At 35.7% G+C, this 25728-nt stretch overlaps 2 protein-coding genes across 7 annotated transcripts in view; both read left to right on the top strand.

Annotated features, from left to right (window-relative positions):
• The first annotated feature begins 2081 nt into the window (after positions 1-2081).
• Positions 2082-4613, top strand: LOC109086069 (60S ribosomal protein L38). 2 transcript variants are annotated; one of them, XM_019100555.2, is made up of 5 exons: positions 2082-2161; positions 2341-2366; positions 2727-2787; positions 3839-3961; positions 4547-4613. In XM_019100555.2, the coding sequence occupies exons 2-5, from the start codon at positions 2364-2366 to the stop codon at positions 4570-4572; spliced, it is 213 nt and encodes a 70-aa protein (XP_018956100.1). In that variant the 5' UTR covers positions 2082-2161; positions 2341-2363; the 3' UTR covers positions 4573-4613. The 2 variants fall into 2 exon arrangements, with proteins under 2 accessions (XP_018956100.1, XP_018956099.1); XM_019100554.2 differs by having other exon boundaries at positions 2142-2245.
• Positions 4614-6014: 1401 nt separating this feature from the next.
• LOC109065833 (protein tweety homolog 2-like) overlaps positions 6015-25728 on the top strand; it is a 50584-nt gene continuing 30870 nt past the window's right edge. The window contains exons 1-3 of one of the 5 annotated variants that reach the window (XM_042768025.1): positions 6015-6174; positions 6256-6480; positions 22416-22591. In XM_042768025.1, the coding sequence (XP_042623959.1) occupies positions 6352-6480; positions 22416-22591 (305 nt within the window). In that variant the 5' untranslated portion in view covers positions 6015-6174; positions 6256-6351. Of the gene's footprint in view, positions 6481-22415; positions 22592-25728 lie in introns of all 5 variants that reach the window. The other 4 variants (XM_042768027.1, XM_042768026.1, XM_042768029.1 and 1 more) reach the window with 4 other exon arrangements.

The raw sequence follows: 25728 nt of genomic DNA on the forward strand, positions 1-25728 counted from the left end.
ATATATATATTATATATATATATATATATAGTTCATTCATTTTTCATTTTTTTATTTTTTCCTTAATGTCCATTTTTCAAGTATTTTTTTAAATGTCTATATATTCTATTTTTAAGTTTGAGTTTTTAATTGTATTTATTTAGTACTTCAATTTAAATTCATTAATTATAACATAATTAGTCTGATTGAAAGGGTTAAGGTTAGATCATTAAAACAAGCAACTGCAACTGAAATAATGGAAATGCTGACAAATAGCTTTCTCCAGGTATTGTAATATAGCTCTCCTTTCATACTAACATATTTTATAGTTTCATGCCTTTTGAACTGAGGAATGAAGTCAGAGGACTGAAGTCAATTGCACAAAAATATAGGCTCAGTAACTGGTCAGATACTGCCCTCTCTCCTCTTTGGTGCCATGCAGTGTTTGTTTCATGTGCGTAATCTGCCATCTAGTGCCACTGCAGCGACTGCAAGTGACTGCAATAAATATGTGGAATCCTAATGTGGATTAATAAAATATAGTATGATAAAAGTCTGCCTGCACTGTAATGTAGGAGAGATGGATAGATTCGCGCCTCATCAACCATCTGAAATATGCATTTTTTAGATTTTAAGTTTTAATGCACAGCCTGCACCAAACCCACCTTCGTAACCATGTGACTGAGGTTGGACAGGCTTTGATAAATTCCCTGAAAGCTGCAAATACACAGAGCCAAATGAAGCTAATCAGCATTCTGCTCAGTGGAGGGAAGCGAGTTGTGGGATCTGCCCTATGCCTTCTACGTGGGCCGAAACGAATATGAGCCAATGAGACAGTAATTAGAGTGAGGAGGGCAGTGGTGGTGTCTACCTTTATTAGTTAAGAGCAGAGAAGCTGCAGATGTCACTCAAGAAGCCAGCAGATGAGATATACTTAATAAGAGCCAGATGTGTGAATTATTGATGAGCATGTGCGTGCTAGACAGATGTGCATATCTCGTTTGGACAAAAAAAAACAAATATCTCACAGATGCTGTCGTAAGCATCATGTATGCAAGCCTATATGGCTATTTTTCTGGAATTAGATAAAACAAATCAATGTCTTTTCATGAATGAATCACTCTTATAAATTTTCTTTTCACAGGAATAGTCAACCGGGTTATCTCTCTCTCTCTCTCTCTCTCTCTCTCTCTCTCTCTCTGTGTGTGTGCTTTTACTGGCACAGTAAGATATCATAAAGCTATATTACAGTAATGAAACTTACAGTTTAATAAGTGAGTTACGATGGTCCAGCCACTCTGATTGGTTCATTTGATTGATTGATTGATTGATTGATTTATTGATTGATTGATTGATTGATCGATCGTTTGTGCAATCAGTGCCTTGCATTATATGATTCTTCTGTGTAATAGGAGACAGGATATGCTGACAGGATATAATGATTATATTGATATAATGATCAATAATTTAAGGTTCCAATTTACATATAAGTATATGGATAAGTCATAATTTCTTTTAAACTTTTCTACCATTTTAATAATCATTTGTGTCTTTTTCTAAGTTTTTTTTTTCATTTGTCAAATGTTATAAAGATAATAAAATGTACCAATAATAACAACAATATAAAAGCAACAATAATGTCTTCACTTCTGCTGTGCTAATTATTTAAAAGTAAATATATTCGGTACCACTTTGCAATAAGGTTCATTAATTAACAGTATGTATTAGTAAACATGAACTAAGCATTTATTGATCTTAGTTAATTTCAACATTTACTAATACATTATCAAAATCAAAACATGTATTTGTAAACATCAGTTAATGCACTGTGAACTAACATGACCAAACAATGAATAACTGTATTTTCATTAACTAACATTAATTAATTAATAAATAGTAACAAACGTAGGCCTATTGTTCATTGATAGTTCATGTTAGTTAATACAATAACTAATGTTAACAAAAGTCACCTTATTGTAAAGTGTTCCCATATATTCCATAAAGCCTCCCGATTAAAATATTAATGAATGACATAATATATCCATGCCGCACCAGTAGATGTCACTGTGAGTTTAGTTTTTTTTTTCTAGCCCGGAGAGCCTCTCTTGAGCCACCGTAGCCGGTTTATATTACGCATTCACGCGGAAGTCCCGCCCCTTTTCCCCCCTCGCTCGCAGGACGTGTAAGTGTTAGCACTTTAGCTCTGTCAAACGAATCCATGTAAATCTGCATCAATCCATCAACATCCACATTTCATACATATACGGTGTGAAAGAAGAAGTATAAATGTGTCACTAATCGAAATATATGCTAGAAGCGGTGTAGAATAGCGTGGTAATAAAGTGTTTTTCTGCATTGCAGGGTCAAGTCGCTCCTGAAACAGAATGGTGAGAATGTTTATATATCTTACGTTCGCGTTTTTTATTAAATGGAGAAATATAGTGTACATCAGTCTTAGTCACGTTTGTTCTAAAACGTTAAGCTAAAAGCTACTTTAAAGTGAAATCAGGGGATAGCAGAAGGTGGCTAATGGCGGTTGAAATAGTGGATTGTCACGTTGATGGATAACCTGTTTTTATGAATAAGCTATTAGTGAATTGGTCTAAATTTGAAAATATTAAAGTCTTGACTGATAATCATAAAGAAGCAGTCTAGAAACGGTTATTTTACGATCCTGAATAAACCAGGTAACGTTACTAACGTGTAACCTCATTGTAGTGTATCTAATGTGCCGTTCGTCTTCACAGCCACGCAAGATTGAAGAAATCAAAGATTTCCTGCTTACAGCAAGGAGGAAGGATGCCAAGTGTAAGTTTGACTTCTAATAAACCAGTTATGGTTCATTTATGACTTCTTCGTGAGGTTTTTCCTTTTTAGGTTTCTCCTGTAGTGCTGTATGCTGCTTTTTATTGTGACGTGGATTGCACGCTCTTATGTGGCTTGTTTTGATTCTGTTAACTATTAAATATCAATGAAACTATTCACATTACTAAAAGCAGTGCATCTCAATCCTAGAGGACTGCACGTTTTGGATGTCTTTCATATTGGAGACACACTTCCGGTTCAGAGACTAGAAATGAGCTGATCTGTTGATGCATTCAAGTCCTCCAGGGAAGTTGGTATTTACGAGTTGACAAGTCGTAATTGCATCACCAGGTGCGTTCAAGTCACTTTGGTCAGAAGAAAATAGTGATTTCTCTTTTCAACATAATTCAACGATTATTTTAAACTCTACGTCTAAAAAATTACGAATGACGAGTGTGTGTCATTGTTTTTTTGCTTTTTTTTTCTGTTTTAATTCCGTTTATGAAGGTGATGCTGACTATTCTATGGAAATTATACAATAATATTTTGTATATGTAATTTATGTAGTTTTATTTTACACACCAAAAAAAAAAATAATAATAATAATTTAATCATGTGAGCAAATTTACCTTGAATACAGATCTCACTGACATGCCCCCAACTCGGAAACTCAAGTTTTCCACTCATAATAAACACTTTGTGATGCCGTTTATGTGCGTTTAACTCGTAAATACGATCTGTCCAACATGACTTGAACGTACCATGAGTCATGTTAAACAAGACATCCAGAATGTGTAGTATTGGGGTTTAACAGGACCAGGGTTGACGAGTCCTGGCTTAAGTTTGAACAGATTTTGTACTTTTGGTCTGACAGAATGGAATGTAGAGTATGGACTACATTGAATTGCTGAAAAATGCTACTAATGACGTTGACACATTCAGCATGTCACAAATTACAATGTTCTAAGCGTATTTAGCATCTGCATTGGCTACTGGAAAAATGTTTGCTAGTTTTGATGGAGGTTCTCCAAATTCATGCGTTGTGTTCCAACAGCTGTCAAGATCAAGAAGAACAAGGACAATGTGAAGTTCAAGGTCCGCTGCAGCAGATACCTGTACACATTGGTCATCACAGACAAAGAGAAGGCTGAGAAGCTCAAGCAGTCCCTGCCACCAGGTGAGTCCTCAAAAACACCACATGAAACGGCCGAGATTGTAACAACACAAGTGATAGTGTTATTATAAATGGCGAGAGAGAATCAAATACATGAACTGGTTGTGCATCATAATGCTTTTGCAGAAATTGTATCAACCTCAAGGATTTGTGCTAAACGTTTGGCTGTAAAAATGATGTTTTGGTTTGATTAAAAACGAAACCATCACAGATCTTGTGACGTGAAAGTAAAAAGAAATGTTAAAATTTCCATTCCTGTGAAATTGTTTTATTGATGAGGGAATAAAAAGCTTTTTTGGAGTCCTTATAAAGTGCTTACAACTGATATGAAAGTCATGGAAATACTGTGATTTTTGTGAAGTGTGCAAGATGTCCAAACACTTTGGGCCTGTCCTGTGCCCACGGTGCATTTACACGCTTGCTAGAATAATGATGGACCAAGTGCTGGGTTTCGCATCACACAGAGACTTCAGTTCCACCGGTTCACTAACACTTACAGCTGTGTCAGACCTGGACTCTGTGTCTTCAAGGATTACTGTAAATATGACCCATCTCTCTCTCTCTCTCTCTCTCTCTCTCTCGTTTCAGGTCTGGCTGTGAAGGAGCTGAAGTAGATGTCTCTCTTGTACAAAATGGAATAAAATTGGGAAAATTACGAATTGTGTTTTGTTTGTTTTTATGCTTTTTGCTATTTAGGTCCATCTCTGTGCTTATTTAGGTTAAGGTAAACACTACCTTTCAAAAGTTTGGGGTCAGTACTTTTTATGAAGTTCATTTTTTATTCAGCAAGGATGCGTGAAATTGATCAGTGAAGATTTACATGGTTTCAAAAGACTATTTCAAATGTTACATTTACTTATCTTTTCTGTTTTGAAATTAAGTGGTTCTAGAGAACTGAGGACTAGGGTAATGGCTGCTGAAAGTTCACTCTTGGCATCATAGGAATGTTACATTTTTACAATGTTAAAATAGAAAATTATTATTTTCAATTGTAATGTTTCACAATATTGTGTACTTTTTGTGAAATTTTCCTTGACCTCAAAGTTGGCTTTTTGGCCAAAATGTTTAATTTAAGAGCTTTAATGAAGTGTGTCAAAGCATTTAGTTTGCACCATATCAAATAATATCATCATAAACGTACAATTCGTGCAGAATTACTGTAGTTTTACTTGTTTAGAAAGGCCGTGATATTTATATCATAGTTTGGCAAATGTGGTATTTGGTATGAAGCCAGTCTAAACACATTTATGAAAAGTAGATGTAATAACTAATACATAATCTTATGCCTCTAATGGAGTATTTAGTATGTCTACCTTTGAAATGTAGCATTTTATCAGGTTCATTTTTCATTGGAGGGTCATTGCATGCAAATGGATGATATTCTCATTTTGTAAATTTAAAACTTCTCAAACAATGTTTAGAAATTGCTTTATGTAATCTCAAGCTAAATGAAAAATAATACTGACATTTACCAATTACTGGCATTCTGTTCAAGATCATGAAACTTAACTAAGGTGGTAGTTAAGAATTTAATGCTAATATTTCAAAGTTAGGAGAAAAAGTTTACTGTGCAAAACCATGACAACAGGATTGACAATTGAAAATCTTACAAACCTAACAAAATCAGCATGAAACCATGATCTTAAATCTAAAATAACCTCACTGTGAAAATTAATGGAGCATTTTTAAAATTAATGCAGTCTATTTTTGTTGATTTGCTAGTAAAAGTTTTAGTCAGCGTTTTTTTTTTTTTTTTTGCAGTATTTTGAAATGTTCTTTGTGCCTGTCGATCTTTTGTTGCAGTGTCTGCGTTTACTCGAGTTGCCCAATAGATGGCAGCATTGCGTTATATATTTTCATATAAATGTATGAATATTTTATTGAAACAAGTAATTTTAAGATAATTTCCAAAACCATTAATGTATATTATTTTAAATATCTGCTGAATTTCCTTTTTAATAGAACTAGGCCACCATAAAAAAAAAAAATTAATAAATAATAAAAAAAAAAAACCTGCAACTGCCCCTCATATAAACTCATTCTTCTATTCATGCGCGACCCCGTGTCCCATTCGTGCGCTCATTCAAGCTCGCTCCCGAGTTCCTCAGAGCGCACAACGCGCAGAAATGGCTGCGGCACGAGACCAGGAATTAATGCAATAATTCAACATTTCCCGTGAATTCCCACCGGCGGCGGTTTGGTGGAAGTATTCAGAGGTCTTCTTATGTCCCTTCCAGCACTTTTATTTGAGTACTCCGTCTCTCTAGTTTCTAAATCCATGGCTTTTGTTTGAGAAGACAGGACAGCGGAGAGTAACCGGGAAAGAAACACCCAAATTGTCCGACCGTCTCTATCCGGGAAAGTGATTTATTCGTCTCCTCGACTGCTGAAGGATGTCGTCTGCACGGGTTGATTATATCGCTCCTTGGTGGACCTACTGGCTTCATCAGTTTCCTCATGTGACTCTACGGTTTCAGCCGTTGGAACACACGTTTAAACCGCAAGACGAGAACTACCAGCAGGTCAGACCTCTGTTTTTGCGTTCATACAGCGGTTCATGATTCAAACACGGTCAAGACTGGCCTCGTGTACTGTACTGTCACTCTTATTTTCTGTTTGGGATTACAGGTCGTAGGTCAAAAATATAGTAAGTCGATAAAATGTTTCAGATGTCCTCAATGAGATCGTTTTCAATTTGTTTTTGGCGTACATTTTCATCATAAAGACACACTCTAGTTAGTATACTTAGATTAGTTAAATTATTTTATTGTTATTAATATAATTATTTATTTATTTTAAAATGAAGTCCAAACACAAATGCTACTATGTATTGGACAACAGTCTAACGTTACTTCAAGCAGCGAGCTTCAAATCTGTCATCTTAGTTTTGTTTAGGTAAGCTGAACATGTAAAATAATTTAAAAGGAAATCAGGTGATTAATATTTGAATTACTGTGATTATTTTTGTTCATTCACAGTTGTGGTCTCTGAAAGCCCAACCATGAAGTCTTTAAAGTGAGTCTTAGCAGAACATGAGTGTTATTTTAGTATCATTGAGGTGCTATTGTAGTTTTTATGAATATTTTGGATTAATTTAAAATTTTATATGTTTTCCTGCTTTCAAATTTTGTTGTATTTTTGTCATTTTTATTAGTTTTTGTTTGATTCATTTTAATTCAGTTTCTATTTTAATACATACAGTAAGACTGAACGAGTAAGTATTTTAATATTTTATTTCAGTTAATGTTTATTTTATAGTTTTAGTTATCTGTAATAACCCTGCTTCACACTTGCTTTAATTGCTATATTGTGTGGACGGTTCAGAATGGCTTTATTCTCTGTATTATCTCTCCTGTTTTCTGTGTGAGCTGTGAGAGACCTCAATTCCCTTAAAATGGCTTAGAAAGATTGTTGCAATTTAACACTTTTCAGAGATCCTTGATTAGAGTACCCTTTTGCAATATGAATGATGAAATGCAATACATTTTGTCTGATTGGTCTACCCATTGTTTTGCGACCCCAAAAAGAAGTCATGCTATTGTCCTGTATAACAGCCTCTTTCTGAAAAGTGCATGTCTGCTTTCTGGTTCAGCATTGTTAAACCTCAGTAATATATATCTGCTGGGTTTTGAAAGGTCTAATAACTGGCACATATTAAGTAAATTGTTTCTTTGTAGTCACTGAATGTTGAAAATCACTGTCATGTCCAAAACCACATTTCACAGCGGAACTGCATCTCATTTTGAACCAGATTTCCTAGACTGTAAGTTGCTTGAATCTGTGCTGCACCTGTCTTTGTGAGCATGATGGGGTTTTTCCGCTGAACTGTAGCAACATCATGTTGAATAGAGATGGAGTGAGGGCGAATGTGAGAGAGGATGGAGGGACAGAATGCTCATTTCTTTAGCTGTCTGTTTCTATTAAGGCAGATGGTGTAAATGGAGGCAGAGTGAGACCAGATGCTGTGGTGTGAGATCAGGCGCTCACGCTGGGTCCTCCGTCGTCTCGGAATCAACACTGGGGCGTTTTCACGTGGCCTGAGGGATCCTCCTTCATAACCCATTTTCCCCCAGTTTGTGAATCTAAATGTTCTGTTCCCGCTGACACTGCGATTTGAATCCTAATAGCTTTTCAGCAGAACAGGAAACTGGTGGGATCTCTTTCCTCGGTGGGGTTTTAGGTTTGGTCTGGGAGATTGTGCATATGAGCTCTGTGCAAAGTGGAGAGACTGTTGTGCTTCATATCTAATTGCTAACGTTCATTATGAACGCCAGACGGATGATGTGCTCTCTATAGAGACTCGCTGTGTTTAATCGTTACAGCAGTTCAGCCAACATTAAATGTTCCAAATGATTAGGAGAGAAAGATCAGTTTGGATCCATTTCTTGCAACGTTTACAACATGTTTCCTATTATTCACAATGAATTACTAAATAATAGAGATGATTAAATTTGATCGGTATGACAAAATAAATAAATAAATCCCATTGAAAACCTGAAAATGTAATATATATATTCTGGAGAGTAGAACATCAGTAACTGTTATTAAATTAATTTTATTTGATAATGTTTATTCGATTAGTTATAAATTTTAGTATTAAGTTATTTGTTTACTTATTTATATTTATGTATTTTATTTTATTTATTATGTATCTATGTAATTTTTAAGTTTTGAAAATTTATATGAAAACATTTTAGAGGATAATATGTTATTGGTTTTTTTTTTTATTTTTTATTTTTTTTCATTTCTTATTTGACACTGACCCAAGTGAAAATATTTCCGCTTTGTATTTAGACCTAGATTCCCCAATGAGCAGGCCCAGATGGAATCTGCAGACGGTCTTTGTGCATCTTCTGTGCTGATTTTGAAATGATCTGTGGAATGAATATAAATATGGTCTAAAATAATAAAACACAGCTTTCATTGTGAATGCAGATCCCTTCTGGGCTGGTCAGTAAGGATAGCGACTAAGTAGACATCAGGTCCAGAAAGGACCAATCGTCAGGTTATGCCTGAGCAAATATGTTTTTGTGTGTTAGATTGGTCAAAGGTCGTCTGTCCATATGATTCACTTATTTCCTGTGGGGATTATTGCTAACAGCTGTTTTTTTCTCCCCATCCTAGACAGAGGATACATCTGTGTAGTTCACACCATAAAGAGCTTTGTGTGCCCAGACGTTTATTTAAAGACAGCTGTAGATATTTAGTTGCTGTTTTTGTGGATAAATGTATTGTGATGTACGAAAAATGTGACAACATTTGAATAAAAACTTTGAAGCTACATTTTTACATTTTCTGAAGTGTTATGGATGCTTGATAGGGTGTTCTGTGTTGTTGTTGATAGGTGTTATTTTTAGTGGCCCATGTATATATGTGATGGTCATTAGACCTCTGAAGACGTCTCCTCATCGAGCCACTTGATTTGAGGAATTATTAATGCCTGTAGCACAAACTGTGCAAGATGAGTTAATTGCTTGTGTTTAATAGTTGAGGGTCAAGTTCAAATCACCAAGAATGAGCAATACCATTACTGAGTAATAGTTGCCTTAACAAACACCACTTAAAATGATGAGAGAGAAGGGTTATTATTTTCAGATGCAGATGGCCTCACTGAATCTTACTGAAATTCTCTGTCATCTGACTCATCTGACCCTCAGGTCATGCACTATTTAAGACTAATTTGAAATCGTACGGAAAGAACTCTATAAAATACCCAGTAGTATCACAGGCTGCATTCCATTAAATTTGGAATTTCCAACTTCCTACTGTTTGCATCAGACTTCCAACTTGGGCCGGAATTTTAAAACCTGACTTGCATGCAATAACTTTGTGTGGTGATCACTGTGTGAAATCATCGAATGATAGTCTTGAATCTTCTCCTCCAGTAAGCTGTTAACTAGAGTCTGCTTCGAGTCAGCTGATTCATGAACAAATCACTCCGACTGGTTTTGTGAATTGAATCAACCATTTTATTGAAAAGATCTACTCTTCTCAAGAATGCATCAGGGAGAGCAAATTTTGGTTTCTTCCTCACACAAAGTTATCGTTTGGCTTCAGAAGACACTTATACGTTTGCTTGCTTTTTGCTCAGAAAGCCTCAGTGTCATTTATTGCTATTGTATTTTATGTATATTATTTTATTTACAATTCCCCTTTCGTGTAACTTTCACTTCCTTGTTTCTTTCTCCCCTTTCTTTAATCTTTTTTTTGTCATGTTTTGTTTTGTTTTGTTTTACTGTTGTTCTGTTTCTTTCATTTTTAAGCATTTGTGTTTACTGCTTTTCTTATTTTCCATCCTTTCTCATCTCCTTGTTTCTTTTCACAGCCTTAAAGACCTCTTTACGTCCTCCTTAACTGAACATTAGTTGGAAGGAGCAGTTTAATGTTTGTAAGCTGTTATTTTTCTTTTTATCGTGACCATTAAGACAAGAGGTGCGTAAAAACCATCAGGCCCATTGTCTGGCTTGATTTAAACAGAAACATTCAGTAGAAACCTGCCACTTGAAAAGTCTGGTCTTTCACAGTGTCTGATTACAGCATACAGAGTTGCAAAAAACAAAAAAACACCCAGGAATATTTGAGAAATATTTGCACAAAGGCCAAAATTGACTGAGCCAGAAGTCATATGGGAGTAATAATAATAATAATAATAATAAAAATAATAATAATAAAAAAAAAAAAATCACATGCCTTATGATTTATTTTCTTTTAGTAATTATATGTGGAATTTCCCCTGTGCTCACTGATCATTACTTTCAGAAGGATGGTCAATATTTCAGTTCAGCAATGTTTGTTTTATTATATAATATATACAGCATTTCATAGCTACTCAGTAAATATATAATCAGCTGTAAGTGTTATTTGGAGAAGGGACTGTCATGCTAGGAATCATCAATCTGCTTGAATTTTTTATTTAAATACCAAATTGTTCCTTAATTTATAAAAATAAAAATTAAAAAATGGTTGCGTAGCAACGAGAGGTATGTAGAGGCCATCTTTTTCTTTTTTCAATATGACCAGTTATATTCAGTGCTTCACATTTGCCCTTTTTCCAACAGTTCTGATGTTCGGCCAATATCTCTCACCATGACTTTGGTGTCTAGCCTTTTTGTTTGCTAAAAGTCCTTATTTATTGTCTCCCTTAGGCTCTGTTTTATCACTTCAGACCTGAACCAAGGTACTTCACTTCAATTTAAGATGTAAGAGGAGAGAAAAACCCTGCTCTTGATTTATCAGTCATCTCTTCTGTTATTTTTCTTGCAGGTTTGGTTGTGCCAGCACCCTTTTAAATATTTTCTGCAGCTGATTCTGGGTGGGCCAGGTTTCTTAAAACCACAAAGAAAGTTTTCCCAATAAGGATGTGAAAGATGTGTGGTAAACCCCATCAACCTTCTAAATCAGGCCAATCAGATATATCAGAGACCCACAGTTTGTTTTGGGTAGTTTAGGACAGAAATATTTAGTTTAAATTTGACATGGTGGTACAGTAAGTCAGGAGCTCATTGGTCTTTTGCAGTGTCTTTTTTTCGAATCTTTATGTATAGCTGCAAGACAATATTTTAGCATATTTTAGATACTGTTAGTCTAATGATGATGGTGTGGTCAAATTGAGAGAAAAGACCATTTTCAGCTTGTGGTATTCGGGTCAGAACTGTTAGTAAAGAATCAGGGGTCTCAGTGAATAGTGTTATTGTACATGCAATGGAATGTATTGCATGTTCTCCAACCCACTCAGTCACTGTACCATTGCATCAGTCTTTTATTGAGATTGAGTTTGTGAAATATTTAATTATAAAGTTAAGTATTCATTTGTGTTTTTTCAGTGAGCATTTTAATATCAGTGCATTGAAGTGTGCATGTATTGCATGGTATTTTCATTTCCCAAACCGCTCAGAGCTTGGCTGTTTCATCAGTTTTGTAATCCATCACTACTTCTGTCAGTTCATGTTACTTCAGGTCCTCATGGCATTTTTGAAGGACCATTGTCTTCGCAATGGATTAGAGATGTTAAAAAAAAAGTTAATAAATTTACAGAATCTCTGAACTGAATTAACCCAGATCTGAAAGTTAATAAATATTAATGAATTTTCTAATGACATGTAGTGTTTAGATATTTCTGAGTTAATTTATTTAAATATTAATAACATTTATTGCATGATTATTAAATATAATAAATTAATGCAGTATTTTTTTTATGTCATTAGGTTTTACAAGAAGGTTTACGATAGTTCCTGTAGAACTTATTGCTTATTCTGCAAAAAGCATTGATTGATTTTCTTTTTTTCTCATCAGATTTTTTTATTTTAGTTTTTTAATTTATTTTACTACATAAGAGGCAGATACAGGTCCATTTAGGCTGCAATTTTTACAAATTTCCAGATCTATCATTTAAAGTTTCTGTGAAGCACACTGCCGTTCAAAAGTTTGGGGTCGATAAAATATTTTTGAAAGAAGTCTCTTATGCTCACCAAGGCTGCATTTATTAGATCAAAAATACATAGGCTATATTTCACAATATTACTGCAATAAGAGCAATAATATTTTGAAATATGTTTACAATTTAAATCAACTATTTCTATTTGAATAATTGTTAAATGTATTTTATTCCTATAATGGCAAAGCTGAATTTTTAGCAGCCATTATTCCAGTTTTGAGTATCACATGATCCTTCAGAAATCATTGTATGCTGAATTTCTTACTATTATTACAGTTCAAAACACTTTACTGGAATCTTAATGAGCCCAAACTTTTGAACGCTAGTGTATGGAACATGGAACATGGAGCCCGTATCATCTTTCTCTTTGTCTCTCCTTGTTTTTAATTCACCCAAAGCCCATGACCTGCTCCGCTCTGAATTAATGATGTCCCAGCTGTGAGGTTGGGGAGGCTCACTCGAGCGCACTGTGTTGGAAAAACCCCCGAGGTTGCCCCCGAACCCCTTACTCCCTTTCAAAAGCTGTTCAGGAGAGACAAGGACAGAATTGAGTGAGGTTGACTGGTCCGTTGAGGTCCTTCCTAAAGGCTTGCCTCTGCTTTGCTATAAAACCCCAGTCATCCAGGCCCCTCACGGTCTAGCCTTGATCCAATACTGGAATCTTCTTCTCAAATATGCCGGTATATTGTTCACTGAAACTATTTGCAGCTTATCGTTCACTGAGATCTTGAAAAACTCCTGGAGATTGCATTAGCATATGTTTGAAGAATTTTTTTCATTGACATTTAACGGCAGATTAAATACATAATACGATAGCTTTCCCTCAGGCTTATTACTCCCATTTCATCATGTAAAATAAGTAATTCTGTACCTCAGAGCATAAAACTGTAAAATTGTAGACTTCTGATCAGGAGGTTGATGGTGTCACTCTTCAGTGAGTGCAGATCACTCCCAGCTCCCAGCAGATGGGCGTCAGTGCGCTCCACACAGCTGTTCTCCACCTGCTGTGACCATCACTTAACTGAAGTTTGGCTCAGAACTTCCACAGAAAGAATATTCATCACTTAGCTCAACAAAATATGGCTGAATCCCAATTTGCATACTTCTACCAAGTACAGAAGTTCATATTGCACTGGCGATGACTTATAGCTAAGCTAGTATTGAGAGGTTTTGTCAATATAGTGTGAAATAACATCTTGAAGAAACATCTCAAACTTTAGACAATGTTTTATTGTGACAAATCTGAAAGGCCATTCAGACTGACAGCGTTTTGCATGAGTCGGAGATTTTCAGCCACAGTGAGTGATGGTGACCGTTGGAGATCCAAGTTGAGCGGCTTGGAAACTTAGCAACCTCTAGCACTGTCAGTGTGAACCAGGCCTGATATTTTCCTAACTAACCATGACAAGTGATGAGACATCTTGGTTTCTATTTCTGTAGAGTTGAGTAGCCTGCCTACAGTGGAATTTCATTGGTTTAAAATCTGCTCCTCGGGACTATATGTTGAGCATCAGAAATGTTCTGATTGGCAGTGATGTTGTCATATAACAAGCATTTTACCCTTCAGTGTAGACAGTTTACATGTCAGCTTGTACCTGTCTAGGACACAGCATAAGGGTTTATTACGTATAACTTTAGGTTTGTGGTGTATTCATATTTTGTAATTAATGAAAAAAAAAAATTTACATTAATGTGTCAGTAATTGTTTAAAAATGTTTTTGAAAGAAATCTCATGCTCACAAAGGCTGCATTTATATGATTAAAAATGCAATAAAATTGACATATTGCGAAATATTATTACAATTTAAGTATTTTTTATTTATTTAAATATTTTAAAATGCTACTTATTCCGAAGATGTTAAAGCTGAATTACTCAAGTCTTCAGTGTCGCATGATCCTTTAGAAATCATTCTGATATGCTGATTTGGTGCACAACAAACATTTCTTATTATTGTTGAATTCAATATTGAAAAAGGTTGTGGAAAGTGATTTCAGGAATCTTTTTTGAATATAAAGTTTAATGCTCCCTTGCTGAATAAAAGTATTTAAAAAAAATCTTACTGATACCAGACTTTTAAATAGTATATGTAAACTATTTTGCTTATAGCGTATACAATAAACTATGAGAATTTACTATAGCACAGGGAGGAAATGCTATATGATTTTGAGACACACTATTGCTAATATTGCCAGCTATAATAGGACACAATGTGGGAACTGGGATTCCTGTATTTTTCTTATAGCATGCATGCATGGTCTCTTATACTAGTGTAGATACAGTATACTGGTTTGACATCAGTCTCAATGTTGTCCTAAACCTGTAGGGCTCCTCAATCTCAGACAAACAAACAGTGTAAACTTTGAACCATTATCATGTTGGAGCAGCTTAGTTTACATTCTTACGTATTCCTGTCTTTCTGGAATTTATAGAAATTATCGACCACTTTCCCTAGAAACCTGACCTGGGATCAGTCATCTGTTTCCTCCATGTGAAATATTCTGTCAAGGCTTGTTTAAAGCTCCCAAACTCCAGTATTTGACTCTTGTTTGCATCTATAGAGATCTTCCCGCAGGCAGCAAACAGTACTTGATTCTGCCCTGTTTGTTCCTCGAAGCTTAAAGGCTTTGTCTGTGGTACTTCATTCACATCCAGTTTTACAGCCTGCTTGTTCATGAGGATGCTGTGATTGGCGCTTGAAAAGGGTGTTTTATACAGGCCGGTAGCTAGCTATGCTCAGGTTGAGCTGTATGTCAGTGACCCCCAGGGAAACTCGGTCTGTGAATGTAGTGGACACACTATGCAAACAAGCTGAAAAACAACACTGAGTAGTTTACCAAATCACTGAACTGAAATAACCCAGATCCGTATGTGCTGAAAGATATGTAAACAGCTTCTTGTGCCTGACGATTGTCGTGGTTGATGTGCCTAAATAATTTTGAAATCGGATCCATGTATCTATTTCGAAAAAGAAAACAAAGCCAAATGCGTTTCAAATTTGGCATGTATAGCATTTGAGATGGAGAAAACTGCTGTAAGATTTAAAGTGCCCCTATTATGCCATTTTAAAGGTTCCTAGTATTGTTTTGGTAGTCTCCTACAATAGGTTTGCAAGGTCAAAAAAACAACAACATAATTTTGCATTTAATGTCACCTCATTTTCCGACGATTCGTTCGAAGCAGTTCCAAGATTCAGTCTCTATAAACCCCTCCTTTCTGTGAGTTTACTCTGCTTTGATTGGTCAGGTGGCCCAGTCTGTTGTGATTGGTCTACCGCGTACAGTGCGTGTCGGAAACAACATGCCCATTGCTGTAGTTCCGTGTTTTTAATGCTTGATAGAAAATATAAACATCTATTATTTATCATACTTACAAATTGTGATTCATTTGAACCATTTGTTCCAAATAAAGTGGGTTGTGAGCCATCTTTCAAGAGCAAGCATTTTGTGAATCCTGTGTGTAACACCCCTGGGATTAGAGACGAAGTCGTTAGTAAAAGGACGGAGTAATGGCTGCTGAAAATGCAGCTTTGCCATTGCAGGAATAAATGAAGTTTTAAAATATATCAACATAAAAAAGCAGTTATTTTAAATTGTAATAATATTTCACAATATTACTGTTTTTATTATGTTTTTGATCAAATAAATGAAGCCTTAGTGAGACTTTTTTTTTCCAAAAATGTTACTGCATATAATATGAATATACATGATCTAATGTTTTCAGTGTTATTAATTTCAGGTACTATAAAGTGTTACATTTGTAAAAATCATTATTTGTATGGACGTCACACATTAGGGTCAGCTCAGCTGCTATACAGTCTTGTGAGAAAGGATGCTAAATGTACATACAGTATATATGCCACTGTCATCACATTCTAAATGAATAAGCAGTGTTTCAGCACTCATTTCCATAAGGCTTCAGTTAAACTTTATTATGTCAAACAAGATGCTGAGCAATTCATTCCAGGAGAAAGACAGCAGTTTTTGAAGAGAGGCAGTGGATGGCTGTGAGTGAGGATGTGCAGAAATTGTGTTCACATGAGCTGCGCAATGTCCTTTGTTTTCTTTCATGGAGAGTACCATGCCACTTTTTTCCCATAATCCTCTGTTTGAACCCCTTTCAACCCTCCCTTGTGTCTTTTTTCTTTCACACCATCTTCTCCACCCTCCTTCCCAGCTCCCTACTTCTGTGTTTTCCCACCTCTTTACTGTTCTTTCTTTTTTTCCCACCTATCCTTCGCTTGTCTGTCCTCTCTCTCTTTCTCTCTCTCTCTCTCTCTCTCTCTCTCTCTCTCTCTCTCTCTCTCTCTCTCTCTCTCTCTCTCTCTCTCTCTCTCTCTCTCTTTTTCTCCTAGACGTCTCTCTCTTGGATAAGATGGATGGGCTGCAGAAATTGAACGAAACAAGTATTGGAAAAACAAAAAAAGTGGAAGAGACAGGGTGGTTGCTTTTCAACCACAGCAGAGCAGAAACAGACAACATTATGGAAGACCTGTCAGCAACATTCCCCTTATTTACATTCATAGTCTTAACAAGCACAGAAAAGCATGAAGCTTTCTGAAGGGCTGCATTGTCAGACCTTGTTCATTTAGAGTCAACATGAAACACCGATCACATTTTGCATATTACATTGTATGAAATGCTTTTTTCAAAGTTGTAAATCTAACAGATTGAAATATGTTCAAGAAAATACTATTTCAGACTTAATTTCTACTCTAAAATATGCATGTTCGATTCAGTTTCTATATCAGTTGTTTTCAGTGTGCAGTTTAATGCATTTGGGAGTAACACAGGCAGTTCAATTATTATTATTTTTTTTATTATTATTATTATTATTTTTTTTTTTTTTTACAATGAATATAAATGAAAAGCCACCACAACTCCAGATAAATCATATAAGCAGATGCAAATGAATAATACAAACAAACAATCTAACAAAAAAATTATTACCAAATGCTGCTACAGATTTTAGTAACATTTTTAGTACGTTTCAGCCATGTAACCTTAATCAGGCGTTGTTTATGGTTTACGAAAAAGGTTGCATGACCTTAACATATTAAAATTTGAAATCTATAGCAATGTGCCAGATTCCTAATTTTTGTTAAATCAATGAATAAAATCTTCATAATCAAATGGAAATGTTTAGATATTTTACTAAAATATTCAGTTCTAAAAAAAATGGTTTTAAAGTTTAAAAGGGATAGTTGACCCAAAAATGAAAATTACCCCATTTACTCACCCTCAAGCCATCCTAGGTGAATAAGACATTCTTCTTTCAGACGAATACAATCGGAGTTATATTAAATAATATCCAGGCTAATCCATCCTTTATAATGGGAGTGGATGGTAGTCCGAAATTTGAAGCCCAAAAATTGCACCCATCCATTATAAAAGAAGTCCACACCCACTCCGGGGGTTATTAAAGGCCCTTTTTTGAATGTACAATCGCTTTTTAGTTTCACTGTCACTTTCTAGATTCGCGATCGCACGTACTCTATTTATACTATTGAGCGGCAGTATTTGCAACACATTTTACAAGATAATATGCTTGTCAGTGGTACTGAGGACCTGCAAATCATTCACCATCGTCCTCAGTCATCTCTCCTTACACCTTGTCTACACCGGACACAACGTGTTGTCGTGTGGCGCCGCGTCGCATCAGCAAAAGATTGTCTACACTGGACGCGACAAAGCGACCGTTGAAAATGATCAATGAATCTCTAGTATAGATCAGTGGCTCTATAGTATTTTGTCGCGTCGCACCACGCTGCACCACTCGCATCCGGTGTAGACACGGTGTTAGGAATCGTTAGTTGTTTTCCCTTACAAGGATTCACGCTTTGGGCACACCCCTTAACCAACCCCCCATCATGATGTTTCACTGTAGACATCGTCCGATGCCAGATTTGTAGACATAACCCAACCCTATTTACAACTTTATAAACCTTAATCTCTATCTTACGCTAACTGACATACATGCATTCATGAGAGAGTCTTTAAGTGGCAGCTTTATAATTCTATTAAAAATCCACAAGTCGATGCAAGTGCTATTGGAAATTCATTGGTGAAAAGGTGTGGGAACTCTGCGCTGTAGTCCTATGGACATTAGCAGTGGCTAATTGAAAAACAGCACTCAGTCTTGTTGTGTCCCGTCTGTTTGTGCGTTTGAATGACAAGGTAATAGGTGGGTGGAAATGACTTTGTGAAGAAGTGTGGGAGTGTGTAAATAATTCCTCTTTGCTTTATTTCCATAGAGGATAATGCAGGTGTTCCATTATTCATGTGTGCCTTGTATTAATGCACACCCTGTGTGTGTGTGTGTGTGTGTGTGTGTACGCGTGCGTGCATGCACATTGTATTTGTTTGACTATTATAATTATACACTCACTTTTGCTGTGTCAGTGTGTATGTTTGTGACAGAGAGAACATTGGTAAGCCCAGATAAGGCTGCAACACGGATGCTGTTTCTGCGTATTCCGAATGTATTCTGAAGCGATTCATTATATTCATAATAATGGCTCTGAATCTTTATTGCATGCTTTACTTTACTTCTCTGTCCGTTTCTCTCTTGCACACACACACAAGCAATATTTTTCTCTTCTCTTCCCTTCCAGTCCTTCTTGTTTACACTCTCTACATAATTTTGTGGGCTTCAGTTCTCCATTTCTTTACCTGTATGCAGTATCTTGTCTATACGACAGGGAGATGTCAAACAGTATTTTGCTGTACTGTGCTAGATATATTGGCTTGATTATAAGCTGGACTGCTTTGTTTGATAATATTTGTTTTATTGTATCGTGTCTTACATAATGTAGTGCTGTTTTTGCACTCATGCCAGACATAATGATTTATGACTAATTTTATCTTTGGTTTTGTATCCATCAGGCTCCAGTAAGAAAAAACAAACAAACTCTGTTATATAGAAATACACATGCAGTATATATATATGCAATGTTTTTTAGTCCCTTATGCTCACCAAGGCTGCATATATATATAAAAGCAATTTTTTTTTTGTTTTACACATTTTAGGGAAATAACCCCCAAATTACAATCTAAATAATTTATATAAATAAATTAATTTTATAAATTAATATTTTCTGTTTCATATATTCTATTTTTTATTTTATATGTAGTATTTTTAATGTAGAGTGTAATATATAATACACTTTATCGTTATAAAGCAATATTTAAACCATTTTTTATTGAAATTTCAGCCATGATACCTATAATGTGGTGTATACTGTTGCTGTTGACATGATATAGGATTGAGCATATACCACCCATGACTAATCTCTTTTCCCTGTCAGACAGAACAAGTTCCTCGTAGTTCACAAAGATCACAGGATTTAGTCAGGGTAATTCCAGCCATGTAGTCACACGCAGCTTTGTTAAAATATGTGTGTGTGTGTGTTTGTGTTTTCTCTGCTCTGGCCAAAAGCATTAAACATAATGCCAGTCTTCCTCCCCTTGTTTCCACACCAACTGCTCCCCTTGCTGATTAGCACCCACACACATATATGCCTCCCTCAACCACACACCCTCTCAGTTGAAAAACACTCTCGTTCCCTAATGTGTCCCCCTCCCCTCCCATAAGACCCCCTGCTGCTGTCTGTGTACCTCCTCCCCCCATTTCCTCATCACAGTACCTTCATCAACCCCTATTTGCCCTTAACAAAGGACTGATGGGGGAATTTTCCATCTTCAAAGGGAGGAGGGGTTTAGACACGGACTCATCTTTTTCAGACAGTGTGACTGAAATGAGACGCTGTAGGTTTCATCATGCATTTTACTTTAATATCGAATGGTTAAATTGATGCTCTACTTCACCATCGTTTAAAGTTTGGGGTCTGTAAGGCTTTAAGTTTTATGTTTTTGAAAGAAGTATTTTATGCTTAGCAAGGCTGCATTTAGTTATTGAAAACTGAAAATACAGTTAAGAGAGTAATATGAAATATTATTATAATTTAAAGCAAAATTTGAATAATTAAAAAATGTAATCTGTTCTTGTGATGCAAAACAGAATTTTCAACAGCCATAAATCTAGTCTTCAGTGTCACTTGATCCTTCATTATTTATTTATTTTATTTATTTATTTATAGGATTCTTTGATGAATAGGAAAAAATAAATAAAATTTGAATTTGAAATATAATTTTTTTCATAACCGTGTAATAGTCTTGATTAATTTAATGCATGCATCCTTCTAAATTAAAGTATTAATTTCTTTAAAAAAAAAAAAAAAAAAAAAAAAAGTTTTACTGACCCCAAACTTTTGAACAGTAGAGTATATTGGTCAATGAATAAATGATAACATTGTAAATATGGTACAAAATATGTTACATTTAATTTCAGCATTTTTTTAGGTCTCGTTTGTCAATTAATTTGTCATTAAATTTTCATAGTATTATACAGTGGTATGTGTAAAAGTCTGTTATGATCAGTTTGGGTTTTCAGTGGCCAGTGGTAATGGAGTACAGGGTGGTATATGATAGTTAAAACTGGATAAAATTGTTATTTTAAACTGGATAAAATAACCATTATTTATAATGTTTACAGGCCTTATATAATCTCAAATGAGATTTAGAGAAAAATATATTCTGTAACCTAGTTCATTATCTTTTTTTTTTTTTTTAAGCAGGTTCTTTGTCACAGTTAATGAATGCAACCACTGGAATTGTGGGTAGAGAGGTTGACTCATTAGTCTTAGAGTTATGGGAGTGAAGCAGATGGCTTAGGATGTCCCACCACCTACAGGATAAAAGAGAAAATGTTGGATGTAACCGAGAGAGACAGAAACAATGCAGGAAACAGGGACGGTGATGCAGCAAATATAGATGCTGGGCTGCTTGCTATAGCTGTCCTACTTTCTCTTCAGAGCCAAGAGCAGGATGGGATACGACATAGTGTGTGTGTACGAGTGTGATTTTGTTAAATAATTGTGCTGCCCCATTAGTTGTCATATTTATTCAAAGTCACTGCTTAAAGCCCATAGATTCCTGTCTGGATGAAGGTTTTTAGACCATTTTCAGTGCCAAAAATGAGACCATGCTCATTTTATGATGTTTTATTAACAAAGTTCAGGAGGAGCACGTTCAGATAATTAACCCAGCCACTTCATCATCAGCAATTACCCCATCTATCCTATCAGCTCGAGAGAGAACTTCTATAAATAGCCCAAGCTATCTTACCTTCATTCTCTCTACAGTATTTCAGCATCCCTCCACCACCCCGAATCCTCACCATCGGCCCGGGGGGAGCGCTCTGGGTCTGGGCTAAATGCCGAGCTCTGACCCCTCTCCCCACATACCATTCATCCTGCTTTATTATCTGTAAGGCGAACTTGTGAAACAATGGTGTGTGTACAGTAGTTCTAAGCATAGGCAGAGTGGTACCTTGTGCCCCCATTAAAGTCTGTGAGATTAAAATAGCTCTGGATCTATCACCTGGAGCTCTATGTTATATGACAGAGTGTTGCAGCCGGAAAGGACCTTTTTGTTATCAGTGTAACGCGTTGTCTGTGCTTGGAAAACATCTCAGGAGGTCATGGCTTCAAGCTTCATTAACAACAAACTTGCAAAAGTGGACAGTGAATTTTAAAAAAAAGTGAATTTTAGTTGAAGTTCAACTAAACTTTAACTGAAGTCCCCCCCCCTCCCCCATAATCCACTACACTCTGATGTACATCACAATACAGAAGAAAATATTTGTCTACTTGCTACTTCTGTTTCATTGCAACTTTATTATTCTATTTATTAATAACCTTTTTTTAAAGGGTTGCATTGATGCACCTTGATAACATTTTTATTTTATTTTTTTACTTAAAAGAACATTTATAAGTTTAGTCAAGGTTAGTCCAATTAGGAATTGATTGGATCATGAAAAACATACTTTTAGTCTTTAAATGGGCTGAGTCGACTGATAAGAGAGCTTTGTTTTATGAGTGACAAACAGACCAACGAACAAGAAATTCAAGTTTTCCTGTCACTTTTAACAAAGACACTCATATCTGATGTTTCTGTCTGTTCCAGTCGCTCATCTTCCTGGGCTGTGTAGCAGCAGCTGGGCTCGGTGTGAACCTGCTGTGTCTGGCCATCTACCTGAGCTGCCTGTGCTGCTGCCGGAAGGATGAGGAGGAAGAGGAAAGTAAGAAATCCAACTCTTGCTGTGTCACTTGGGCTGCTGTTGCTGCTGGACTCATCTGCTGGTACGTACCACCCACCGTTCTCACGCTGAGAGAATAAAGCCGCTCAAGATGCAGGCAGCATAGATGAGCACTCAAGTGTATGAGAGAACGACGTGGTTATATATTCATCATGGTTATCGTGGTCTCTGGCATGGTTGAGCAGAATTTTAAATATGTTTTCATTAAGAAGGACTTTGTTGTCATCTGTAGCACAATTTTCAGTTTTGAAATGAGTGATGGGAAAGCTTTGCATCAACATGGCAATTACTAGTGAAATCCTTTTTGGAATTAGCACATAACTTCTGGCTGACATATCTTCCTCATTATTTCCTCACCTATTTTTTATTTATTTATTTTCCATTGTGTCTCTTCCATCCATTGCTTTCTCTCTCTCTGCATCTCGCTGTCTCTAGCAAACATTCTTAGATGCACAGAGCGCTGATGAAGAGTCTTGTCATTTTAAAGCCCAGTGTCAACCAGCGAGTGAATAAACTGCAAAAACGTATTCATAACAAAAGGAAGAGTCTGAGAACACTAATGGATGAGACAGATTATATATGATGTGAAAAATGGCCTCATTTTGGAGTTTAATGGGTCGTATCATGAGGAATCAAACTGTAATTGATATTTTTAGATGAGAGTTCATTCTGCTACAAAAATTAAATTTTTAAAACCAGGTTTTAATATGAAGCCGACTGCAAACTAGCATGTGTGTTCTGCGCCTGTGTGACAGGAATTAACTGTCTATATCAGCAGCTATGAATAGTATATATTTGTCATTCAAAAGGAGAAAATGAAACAAGGATATACGAGATATACGCACATACTGTATATACGAAATGTAAACAAAGCAGCGCTTGCTTACCATGTTGAATATCAGTTATGTTGAGAGCTTTCTTCATTTTGAGCATCTCATGTTGTTTTGAAAATATTTGCACATTGGAATGCTTGGGTAAGATCACGTAACATTAGGACAGCCCTCTGTCGGTGCCGTCTTCATTTACTTACTCGTTCTTATCACTTTCGCTTTAATTCTCATGCACTGACTGGTTCACTAAACTGAAAAGCCAATCAGAGTTCTCACTTTCGCTGATTCAGAATTTCAGATGCTGATTCAACATGGTTAAACAAGCAAGCTGCCATTGATGTGAGCCCATCGAGAGCTGACGTGTGGAACACACCAGACAAACCTTTAGAATGATTTATTAGAATATCATGTGACACTGAGGACTGGAGTAATGGCTGCTGAAATTTCAGCTTTGCAGCTCAGAAATAAATGACTTTTTAAACCATAGTAGGTAACACTTTATAGTAACTTTCATTTATTAAGTTATTATAATGTTTAACAGATCATTAGTTAAAATATATATACTATATTCTATATTCTTACTACTAATGAACTTACTAAACATTACCTAATGATTAACATATGATTATTCATTTGTTGGTCTTTGTTTCTGGTGTAGACCTCTATTTACACATCTTAACAAATAATCTATTAATTCTTAATAATCTGTTAATTATTTGTTCATGTTTTTGCAGTACCCGATCTAAAGTGGAAACTATTCATCATTTGCAAATGTGTATAAATGTTTACTAATCATTAGTACCTTTATGAGTAGTCATCTCAATGGCAAAAAGTGTCCCGAAAGACCTGAATTTACCCTATTCGCACATTTTTACTAATCATTTTTTAATCATTTATTCATGTTTTTGCAGTAGCCAATCTAAAGTTGAAACTATTCATCATTTTGTAAATGTTTAAAAACGATTACTAATCATTTAATATCTTTATGGCCATTGGACTTTAACTACTGTAACAAGGTTTGTGTAAAGGGTGGCTGGTTAAGTTTAGCTAAATACTTGCTAAAGACATAACATATATTGTAATTTTGGTGCAAAAAATGTTTTTATTGCCTCAACACACATATTATTATACTACTCTTCAGTATATCATTAAACGGGATATTCCTTGAATCCTAAATAAACAGGAGAAAACAAATCATTTTTTAAAAGAAAATGCATGTTTATTTATCAAAACAAAATAGTATAAACTGATTGAACCGTGTACCCTTATAGTAATCAAATTGTCCCCAGTACACTGTTGACCCCTTAAGCAACCCTTTGCAAACTTACCGATGCCACCAAACCTGTCCCTAACCTTACCCGGATCACACCTCAGTAGCAGCAAGTGTTGTGCATTAACACAAGGTTTTAATCATTTTATAACACTTGTTAAAATCTGTTAGAAGGTTTTCAAGAAGTGCTTGATCATGTGAATTAATATGAAAGTTTAATGACATTTGTAAGCAGTTTACTTTACATGAAATATTGATTTGTTTGAACATTATGTAATATTTAATAATTGTATAAGCAAACATTAACAAGCACATTTAACAAGCTTGCTCTGCTGTGCTTGGATGCAGAGAGCGGTCTACATTCCTGTCTTAACACCGGTAGAAACACAGTTTTGTTTTGAGAGGCATTGTCCGTCAGAGGTCTGAGTTGGAGGAGGGGTTGTGGGAACGCTCAGAGTCTGACTAGTATTAAAGACTTTAACGGGGTGTTGAATAGTCTCGGACATACCGAGACGGCCCTCTGACCTCTGCTGAGACACTGTGCACTTTTTTGCCTCCGTCATCCATTAAGAACGAGAGGCATTCACTTCTAAAACAGCTTTGGGTCTTAGTGGCCATGGCTGTCAAGCTCCAAAAAGGACCCCAAAACACCATAAAAAAACTAAGAAAGCAGTCTATATGACTTGTGTGCTGTATTGGAAGTCTTCTGAAGCTATGAAATAATATTTTTGTAATAAACAAACTGAAATGTAGGTTGCAGTTCACTGAAGAGCTCCCTCTGTTGCAGCTCTTAAATCTCATTCTCCATCCTGAATTGTTGCTAATAAATTTGATAACAAATACAATTACAATGCTTTGGCAAAAGGAAAGAATATCAGTAAAGTAATTGGCCCTCACACAAAGCTATTTTATGACTGCAGAAGACTTGAAATGTATGGTTCACTTTTAAATTTTGTTTTATTTGAGGGTTTTTACAACTTTTTGATTGCAAGGACCCCAAAATTTTATGCTGTCCTTGCAAAAAAACCACCTTCGTAAAATATATTTATGTATATATTTCTTACATGTTTTAAAGACCCA

The sequence above is a fragment of the Cyprinus carpio genome, chromosome A12, assembly GCF_018340385.1.
Source record: "Cyprinus carpio isolate SPL01 chromosome A12, ASM1834038v1, whole genome shotgun sequence".
NCBI classification, from domain to species: Eukaryota; Metazoa; Chordata; class Actinopteri; order Cypriniformes; family Cyprinidae; genus Cyprinus; species Cyprinus carpio.

Excerpts from the sequence above, each read along its gene's own strand:
- LOC109086069 (XM_019100555.2), top strand. Across the intron at positions 2,788-3,838 it reads AAGGAGGAAGGATGCCAAGT|CTGTCAAGATCAAGAAGAAC; the intron begins GTAAGTTTGACT and ends GTGTTCCAACAG. Across the intron at positions 3,962-4,546 it reads CAAGCAGTCCCTGCCACCAG|GTCTGGCTGTGAAGGAGCTG; the intron begins GTGAGTCCTCAA and ends CTCTCGTTTCAG.